The 10,311-nt window shown below is 40.5% G+C and overlaps 1 protein-coding gene across 1 annotated transcript; it reads right to left on the reverse strand.

Moving 5' to 3' along the window:
- Nucleotides 1-889: 889 nt before the first annotated feature.
- On the reverse strand, nt 890-9,217 carry rabggtb (Rab geranylgeranyltransferase subunit beta). The gene is made up of 9 exons (XM_050033239.1): nt 9,159-9,217; nt 8,679-8,786; nt 7,389-7,586; nt 6,711-6,816; nt 5,969-6,021; nt 5,769-5,879; nt 5,310-5,435; nt 4,801-4,950; nt 890-2,669 (listed from the first exon to the last, which is right to left on the reverse strand). The coding sequence occupies exons 1-9, from the start codon at nt 9,159-9,161 to the stop codon at nt 2,529-2,531; spliced, it is 996 nt and encodes a 331-aa protein (XP_049889196.1). The 5' UTR covers nt 9,162-9,217; the 3' UTR covers nt 890-2,528.
- Between the last annotated feature and the right edge of the window lie 1,094 nt (nt 9,218-10,311).

Raw genomic sequence — 10,311 nt, forward strand, 5'->3', positions numbered from 1 at the left:
ACGAAACACCAAGACAGACACAGGAGGACAAATAACTGGCATATGCCAGAGGGCTCTGAGAGAAGGAAAAGAAATGGCATATGTCAGAGGGCAACATGGTACACAAAGCCGACCTCAATCTTTTTCACCATTTCATGCAAACACACTTGTGCTATATACATGTATCTACAATCTGCTGATAATACATGCGGCTTTTAGCCTACTTGTAGTGGAGTATTTCCACACTCTGCTATCAGCACTTTGACTTAAGAAGTGAAAGTGCACATAATACTTAATGCCCTCTTGTCTGTTTCAACACTCCACACCATCACAGCCATTGGATCTTACCTCATGACATTTATTTATTCATTTTTTTTTCTTGCATCCCCCGACATGTGTCCCGCTCAAGTGGATTTACTCACACAGAGGGCACTTGTTCTTCACAGAGATGCTTGACTGTCTTTATTGCCAGCAGCCTAAATCCTGAAAGAGCACTACCAGTCCCACAAAAAAAAAAAAAAAAAAAAAAGATTCTGAAATAATCAGTCTGGCAGACTTTATATATATTTATATATATTGTGATATAAGGTCCCATTTAAAGCACTGGTTATCCAGCGTTGGTAATCTTGACAAGTCTGTATCTGGATCAGGGTGATCCAATTCAATGTTGCCTTGAAAAAATGGCACAAAAGTAAAATTGATTATCTGATCCCGGACAGCAAAACATAGGATTTCCAAATCTGGACCATTTGATCTTTTTGAACAACTGGGCCCTGGTGATATCCAGTGACAAAAATGACCTGGGTTAGACATCCCCCATTTATCTTGACTAAATACCAGCTCTGTGGCAAATCTCATTCATAAACATGCTCTCTAAACTCCTTTCGAGTAAAAACAAACTAAATGGCAGTTGAGGGGGCAATCATACATTTATTGCCAACTATGATAACAAATATGTTACATTAATGTACACACATACAGTTGTGACAACGGTGAGCAGCTTTCTGGATTAGAGCCATCCCCACAACACAAAGATGAGAACTGATAGTTTAACAAGTTGTCCAAGACATAAGGTTGTGAGTTGTTGTTAGGATTTTAATAGCCTTTAGGCAGCACAGTTCCTTGAGAACTGCAATATTAATTTTGCATAACAATGTCAATTGATAAATTGATCAGTTATCAGTCACTTTATTTGGGTTCAACCTGAGAACTAATTGATTTGATGTGATTCATTTACCTTCTGTAACAACATCAACACTTATGTTATACAGATACAATTTGCATTCTGTAAGACAACAGGAGTACAGCAATATAAAGATCAGCTAGTCCTGAAAGGAAAAAGAATTTGAACCAAATTAGTACACATAAAGAGACACTTGAGAAACATCAAAGCGAAAGATATTTAGATTTAATGATTTTACACAGTGTGGTGTCAAATCTGAACATCTGTCCACAGCTGCATAACAAAGCTGGACTCAGTTACATGGATTTAAATAAATAATGTTGCTGATACTGTGGCTAACATGTTAAATATAATTGGCAAGAGATGATGATGCTGCCATGTGTTTTACCTCTGGGTGTCACAAACAAAACGCTGCCCCAACCTCAACGTCCTGCCCAAAACATTTTCTGTGCATACTGTAAACTAAAGATATTCTAATAAAACTATCTTTGTTCGCAACAAGTCTCGTGTTGTATCTCCAGTTGTGAGACCTGTTGGCATGGTGGTAGTGTGATTGCTCAAGTGTAAACAGGATGAGGACAGTTTGCCCTTCACATGCTCTCACTTCTCAAATGCGCAAGTTATTTGATTCTTAACAGTGGGTGCATGAAAAAGGCAGAGCCCTCCAACAAAAAGAGAAAACACAGATGTGTTGTCTTTAAACCAGTCAAGTGTCTCAGGCCCCAAAACACATTGAAATCACAGAGCAAAGTTGCTCATACGTCCCTGCTCCACACTTGATTTGTTTCAAATGCACAAATCTGTCAAGTCAAACTGAGTATCCCTTTGCCATTCAGGTAACGCTCATGAAATAGCAGAGACAATCAATGCCTCTGTCTCTGGCCAATAATTAAGTACAGTAATAACTTCCTGAAAAGGTGATGAGAGCAACAAAGAGATGCACGACTGAGTTCCATGCCAGTTTGTCACACGTTTTCCCTCAAACTGACGTGGTGAGTAAGTTGAAAAGTTAAGGAATGTTGTGTTGTGATTTATGGGATTTAGCAATGAAAGTCACACTTTACAAAAAAAAAAAAAACTCTTTCCCGAACCGCAGTAAAACCAACCAAAGTGACTTGATAACATAATGAGTGGCTGACGGTGTAAAGACAGACTCAGATGGATCAAGTCAGAACTGTGTGACTCTATTTGTCCTTAGTGAGCTGAGACTGAAACCTGCACCTAAAATGTGTCTGTAGACTTCAGCTAACACTGAGATGTGTGGTGGTCCTCTCTCTGCTCCTGACATCCAGCCATGGTAGTTGGGGTGTTCAGCAGGGCAGCAGGGTGTGAGCATGTGTGTGTGTTTGATGATGGCGTCAGAGGGCTAGCTGAGGAGGTCTGGCTGCAGGTTGATCCTCTGCAGTACATCCTCAGGCATGCACAGAACAGGATTTACCGGCTTGATCTGTTCCTCTCCGAGAAGGGAGAGACCTGCAACTCCGAACAGAGTGTGGAAAGGATCCACCTGCAGAAAGGGAGGGAGCGGAAGAGTTGAGTTCGGTTGGAAGGCGTTCAAGGACGTGGGCAAAACTTCCAAGGCAGATGAAATGGGGTTGTTTCTTAAGAAAATGTAATTTTCTAATGTAGTTATACCCCTAACTGTTTATTCTACATTTCATTTATTCTATATTTTATTCTGTACGTTACTCTGCACTTAAGATCTTTCTGCAAACCTGGCTTGATGCTGAACTGCATTTTGTTGTTTCAGTACCTGTACTCTTCGCAATGACAACAGATTTAAAGCTAATCTAATCTAAAACCTTCCAGTGCTTAAGAAGTTTCCTGTCTAACTACTGCAAGTTAACTTTTACCTCGTACCTTTAGACAGGTTGAAAGTATATAAGAGACAGAGAGACAAAGCATGTGATCATGGAGGTGCAGGCAGGCTTATACAGTGGTGTGAAAAAGTGTTTGCCCCCTTCCTGATTTTACTTTTTTGCATGTTTTCCGTACTTAAATGTTTCAGATCATCAAACAAATTTAAACATTAGTCAAAGATAACACAAGTAAACACAAAATGCAGTTTTTAAATGAAGGGTTTTATTAATGAGGAAGAAAAAAATCCAAAGCTACATGGCCCTGTGTGAAAAAGTGTTTGCCCCCTAAACCTGGTTGGGCCACCTTTAGCAGCAACTACTGCAATCAAGCGTTTGCGATAACTTGCAATGAGTCTTTTACAACGCTGTGGAGGAATTTTGGCCCACTCGTCTTTGCAGAATTGTTGTAATTCAGCCACATTGGAGGGTTTTCGAGCCTTTTTAAGGTCATGCCACAGCATCTCAATAGGATTCAGGTCAGGACTTTGACTAGGCCACTCCAAAGTCTTCATTTTGTTTTTCTTCAGCCATTCAGAGGTGGACTTGCTGGTGTGTTTTGGATCATTGTCTTGCTGTAGAACCCAAGTTCGCTTCAGCTTGAGGTCACGAACAGATGGCCGGACATTCTCCTTCAGGATTTTTTGGTAGACAGCAGAATTCATGCTTCCATTTATCACAGCAAGTCTTCCAGGTCCTGAAGCAGCAAAACAGCCCCAGACCATCACACTGCCACCACCATATTTTACTGTTGGTATGATGTTCTGTTTCTGAAATGCGGTGTTACTTTTACGCCAGATGTAATGGGACACAGACCTTCCAAAAAGTTCAACTTTTGTCTCGTCAGTCCACAGAATATTTTCCCAAAAGTCTTGGGGATCATCAAGATGTTTTCTGGCAAAAATGAGACGAGCCTTAATGTTCTTTTTGCTTAGCAGTGGTTTTCGTCTTGGAACTCTGCCATGCAGGCCATTTTTGCCCAGTCTCTTTCTTATGGTGGAGTCATGAACACTGACCTTAACTGAGGCAAGTGATGCCTGCAGTTCTTTAGATGTTGTTGTGGGGTCTTTTGTCACCTCTTGGATGAGTCGTCGCTGCGCTCTTGGGGTAATTTTGGTCGGCCGGCCACTCCTGGGAAAGTTCACCACTGTTCCGTGTTTTCGCCATTTGTGGATAATGGCTCTCACTGTGGTTCGCTGGAGTCCCAAAGCTTTAGAAATGGCTTTATAACCTTTTCCAGACTGATAGATTTCAATTACTTTTTTTCTCATTTGTTCCTGAATTTCTTTGGATCTCGGCATGATGTCTGTAGCTTTTGAGGATCTTTTGGTCTACTTCACTTTGTCAGGTAGGTCCTATTTAAGTGATTTCTAGATTGGGAACAGGTGTGCAGTAATCAGGCCTGGGTGTGGCTACAGAAATTGAACTCAGGTGTGATCAACCACAGTTATGTTTTAACAGGAGCTGGGGGGCAAACACTTTTTCACACAGGGCCATGTAGCTTTGGATTTTTTTCTTCCTCATTAATAAAACCCTTCATTTAAAAACTGCATTTTGTGTTTACTTGTGTTATCTTTGACTAATGTTTAAATTTGTTTGATGATCTGAAACATTTAAGTGTGGAAAACATGCAAAAAAGTAAGAAATCAAGAAGGGGGCAAACACTTTTTCACACCACTGTATGAGATGAAAGAGGAGACAGGATTTTGGAAAAAAGACAGGTCTAACACATTTCCCCTTTCCATTGCAGCATACAGGATTTAGTAGTGTCTGACAGCTCACCATGTCTCCCGGCCTGTCAGCAAACCCTCCCGTCTCCTCGTCTTGACAGGCCAGAATAAACGATCGCAGCTTGGCCTTGTCGATCCAGTGGATCCTGCCGATGATTTTCAGTGACGCCAAAACCCACCACGAGTAGCACACATCTGGAAGCTGAGTGAGACAAAGAAAACCAGAGCTGGGTCAGTACTGCAGCTACATTTTAGCTTCAATATGTTTGGCGGTGTGTGCAGATATAGATATACCATTATATTTTACAAATGCCTGAACTACTTATGCTAATTTTGAGGTCTAAATTACTTTTAGAGTAGATTTACTGCAGTTTAAACTCTTCCAATGTGAAGAAACCCATGGTTTACAGAACTCTCGTTTCTAAAAATAAATTCCCAAAGAAATTAGAATTAGCAAAGCAGCACAACTCTTTCAGGAATCACTTCGTACTGATTTGTTAAAAGTTTAACAATGACCAGGAGGCATTTAATCTCCCAGTACAGCATCTGGAGAGTACAAACCTTCTCCGGTCGTCCATTGAGGCCTCCGGATGGCAGTTGCCTCTCACAAAGCCACCAGCCCAGCAGGTCAGCGTTCACCTGGTGCAGCTGGCCGGTGAGCGACAGGAAGCCGGAGCAGCAGTAAATCTGATGGACAGAAAGGAAAAGACCAAAGAGATTATATGTGAGAAGGATTTTAACATGTCACTGCTCGAGAGGGGTGTGAATGTAATACCAGCCACCTTCCAGAGTGACAGTCCCTCAGTTATGGGTCAGACTCACTCCCACAAGACCAGCCTGCAGCCTCACATTTGTGAAGTGTGAATAATAATTCAACTGTCTGATAAATTTTATGTGGAAATAGCAACTTAACACCTGATTTCTTTGGGTTTAAACTTTGAATGTTGCTGCTTTTGTTTAATAATAGATGAAAGAGAAACTCCCACAGCGACCACTCTATGAGTACATCAGAGGACTCACCTGACCCGCATGAGACTCTGAACCAGGTCTGCAGCCAAAACCTCCGTCAAAGTTCATACAGGACAAGACGAATTCTACAGCTTTGTCAACATTTATTGCATCCATCTTGCCCTTGAAAGGAGAGGGAGGACAGAGAGTCATCTTCAGACTATTAAGTGTTAAAAAAAAACTTGGAGAAAAACTGTACATGATATACATACCAGTAATGCAAGTGTTGCAACTGCACAGAAGGAAAATCTTGTGTCTATTTCTCCTGTAAAGACAAAGAGCTGTAATTATAATAAAGCCCTTTTCACACTTAGTTCTCAGTAAACTACACACTTTCCATCTTGAGCCTTTTCACACATGCCAGGGAAATGGTGGAAAAGAAGGGGCAAAGGACGGTCCAGCAGATGGATGTAATGCACTACTAATACTGGATGTCAACCGCCATAAAACTCAACAGAAGTAGAAGAAGATGGAGGAGAGCTGGGTGTATGTGTACATTGTCTCTTATTATTTACAGGAACACGGCAGGTGGGGAGCTGTTTTTGTCCAGCATCAGTGTTCTTGTAATGTATTTATTCAGCTACAAAAGCACTGGCGTAAATGCTGAACCGTGAACATGTTGCAGATTCAAATATGTCATCAGCTGATTCTTATGACTGGTTCTCTCACTCATATTTGAAGCAAACTATAATTTAAATAAATGAGAACTATTACACTGTTTTACTGGGATTTTAGCTGCAAGCCTAGTATGGCAGCAATTATTTAAGTTGCATATTCATAATAATACATTTGAAAATAATTTAACTTGTGATACTAAGTGCAGGCTATCATTGCCTTTTATTTGATCCCCTATGCTAAACATCTTGTGTGCTTTTCATTCGCTCCTTTTTTTCTTTTTCATGTAAGAAGCAAATGTTTCATGAGAAAACATAAATAAGAGTAAATCGTGCTCACCCCATTTGTCCCCTGCAAATGAACCATCTTCCTGCTGCAGTCCTTTGATGTATTCCACCACTTTGTCCACATTGAGCGCATCCACATTGTCATACAAGCACAGGATCTAAGGAAGACAAAAATAATACAGTAATTTGCCAAAAATAAAAAGACCAAAAAAAAAACAAAAACAGAAAAAGACAAAACAAAAAGGTTGCAGGGCAATCAGGTTAATTTACAAGGAAATTAATTAAAGGAAATTAAAGGCTAACAGACAAATTGAGATGATTTGCTGGGAGTTATATAGAATATCACTATAATCATAAAACTCCTTCAGTGTAATGAGGCTGCTCAAGTGAGTGAAATATACAGTACTAACCCCTGAAACTGCCATAAAAGGACAGAAAAAGAGATTCCAGTGAAACTAATAAATAAAAAACAATGAGCATCACATTTACTTTATAATTTCGTAATCAGGATTAAAAAGGAATTTAAATATATTTAAAATTTTGCTTTCTACATTCTCTGCCTTTGATTCATGGTATTGAAGATGACAACTCATCGACCTCAAATCCCAGCAAAGTACTGTCTTTCTGTTTGGCAACAGCTCTCCAACCACTCCCATCATAAAGTTGATGAGAACACAAAAAATAATTCCGTCAAGTTGTCAAATTTCATGTTGACTGTCTAAAGAGTCACCTGGACGGCGCTGAGAGTGTACAGCAGGTGGGGGTCATGTCCAATGCTGGCGCTGACGCCTCCACACTCGTGCTGACAGGATTTGATGAAGTCTATGATCTCCGGCTGGTTCATCCGGTGCAGCTGCCCCATCAGGTCCATCACTGTCAGCCCCCAGTAGATGCCGCTCATCCTCAGGTATTCTGACAGCGTATATTCCTGGACAATTACAAGCAGGACATGAATAAGCAGTAGAGGAGGACCTATTTATGGTATGGGAAAGGGGTTTTCCTGTTGTTCAGTTATTAAAAGAATAAACAAGTTTGTGAACATTGCATAACAGAGCAAACTCCCAAATTTTGTATAATGAACATAGAAAAAGCTTAACTGTACAATACAGGCAGGGTTTTATGTGAAATTGAAAGCCAGAAATGAATACAGCGGGAGCTTAATACCAAACTTATGACAAATATTTTCCAATATACCCACAAATAGCAACAAAGTCATCATACTTTTTAGGTTTGCTGACTGGACAAAGGGCCTTTTATTTTAATATTTGCAACTGTAAAATTAAAATTACACCACTTATACAATCAGGTAACATCTGCTATCTTACTGCTCTCTGCTCCGGGATGCATTTTTATAAATTGTAGAAACTATGAAGGCATACAAGTGTTTTCAAAATGTCCTGCCATTACAGTTTTAAAATACAAGTGCTAGCCCATCCTTCACATAAAAGGGAAAAAGTCTGTAATCAAATCCAAAACTACTTCTACAGTGGTGCCTCTTAGAAAAAACCTATGCATTTTTATTTTATCAATATTTCTTATTCTGTTTTGTTGTAATAAAAAATGTGTAACTTTGCTGGAAATATTTATAACACATGAACACATAAATTGTTTTTTCCTCTGGTGTGATGAGGATGAGAAGGTGGTTTCAGGTTTTCCACAGATTTGTGTATCTGGCTGCAGGGGGGTCCAACACTGATGTCTGGTGTTCCAGTTCATCATACAAGTGTTGGGTGATACTGAGGTCAGGGCTCTGTGCAGGCTAGTCAATTACTTCCACACCAAACTGGGAAAACCATTTCTCTATAGACCTGGTTTGGAGCACGGGAGCATTGTAATGTTGGAACAGAAGAGAGTCTTCCCCAGACTGTTGCCACAGAGTTGGAAACACACCTCTGTCTATATTAATGTAGTCTGCCTAACCTACACAATGTAAAAACAGCCCCAGAGCAGAAGCACATAAAAGTAGTCGATGTGGACAGACGTGTTCTCTAGAAAGCACATAAGATCGCCATTTACTCACATAGTCATCCTTTTTGGAGCCGTATGCAGCGATGTAGTCTGCGTGTTTGTCCAGCTGCAGTGTGCTGGGAGCGTCAGGCTTAATGATGACATCTTTCACTTGGGTACCCTGTCATTGAACACATCAAAACATTTCAAACACGCCACAATTTTAACCCACCGTGTTTCAGTTAGCTAACATTGAAACCTCCATTCTGTCGCTGTCAGACCTGATACAGAGTAAACGCCTTTTATGTAGCTAAATGAAAAAGGAAACGAGTTGTTGACAGGCTGGGCTGTCAACGAGCTAACTACATGCTAACACTGATGCTAGCTACATTTTAGCCTCTCTGGTATGGTTAGCTGCTTTCACATACTGGCGTTCAATGTGACGCCAACGTTGGACAGAATTAAGAAAGCGGACTTTTCCAACCAGTTCGGCTACAATGTTACTTTAAAATACATAAATCAATTATAACATTTACAAGACGACGCCGGTTACCATTCTGGATATGTTCGCATGATCAGGCTTCTTCTGTTGTCTCTTCTTCTTCTTCGTGTGTTTGTAAGGCGGTTGGTTTTTGGTGCAATACCGCCACCTTCTGACTGCCTCGGACAAGGCACAATGCTGACCACTTGGTAAATCAAATCTTCTCATGATCTTTGGGATGAGCGCCTATGTAGCAATAATAAATAAAAACTAATTTCCAGCAGCAGTTTAAGCAGAACAAAATCCCCTTTTTTTCCTATAAGTGCTCTCATGGATGCTGGATGCTGAAATCATGATAAAGTGACCTCTGCAGTGGCCAAATGTGCAAGAAAATGTGCCCTCAGTGGTTCCCAAGCTTTTTAGAGGACCCATTTTCTATCATTGAGTAAACTGAAGACCCTTGACTCAGTGACATATTTTATGGATATTTCATATTATATTCAATGCATAATTGTAACAGAACACAACAACTGACAAACTGCACAATTGTCCCAAATTGTGAACCCAAACATTGAAAAATTACAATTCCATTTAGTTTTCTCCACGTAAATGAATAAAATGTCAAGATATAGGCCTACTGTAATATTTTAAATATGCTTTCTTACATCCCTAAGAAGCTTTTGTGACCTCCTCTGGGGGCTGACACCCCCAGGTTGGGAACCAGTGCTCTATGGTGCCTTTCTAGTTGGAAAAACATGATGAAATGACCTGGGTTGCCCTTCCAGTGAGCATAAAGAAATGAGGTGTGCGCTAAGGTGCCCTCCAAGGGGAGAAACGGTGATTAAGTGCCCTCTGGTGGCCACCACTACGACTGCAGTTGGTGCTGGAGGTTAGTCACATCTCAAGATCTGTTCCAGTAATTGGATTCTCATACCCATTAGTGACCATATTCAGAAACGCTTTTTCAAAGTGCCATCTTCTGCTCACTGGCAACACCTCACAACACACTGAGGATCCTCATTTATATGCCTTCTACCTGGATCATTAATTTGTGACGATGCTGTGTGTAACCATCACATACAAATTTAAAACCTGGTTTGGAACGAGTCAGTGGGAAACAATTAAGTTGGTTGGAGTTGGTTGCAGACAAATGGTTCCCTTGAAAGTGCATTTGAGGTTCCGTAAAATATACTAATCTTTGATGTACTGTATGATTTTGCCTCCC

Source organism: Epinephelus moara, chromosome 21, assembly GCF_006386435.1.
Source record: "Epinephelus moara isolate mb chromosome 21, YSFRI_EMoa_1.0, whole genome shotgun sequence".
Lineage (NCBI taxonomy): Eukaryota > Metazoa > Chordata > Actinopteri > Perciformes > Serranidae > Epinephelus > Epinephelus moara.

Coding starts and splice junctions, on each gene's coding strand:
- rabggtb (XM_050033239.1), bottom strand. Junction 5,436..5,768: donor CAGAGTCTCATGCGGGTCAG/GTGAGTCCTCTG, acceptor TCTGTCCATCAG/ATTTACTGCTGCTCCGGCTT. Junction 2,670..4,800: donor CTGACAGGCCGGGAGACATG/GTGAGCTGTCAG, acceptor CCCTTTCTGCAG/GTGGATCCTTTCCACACTCT.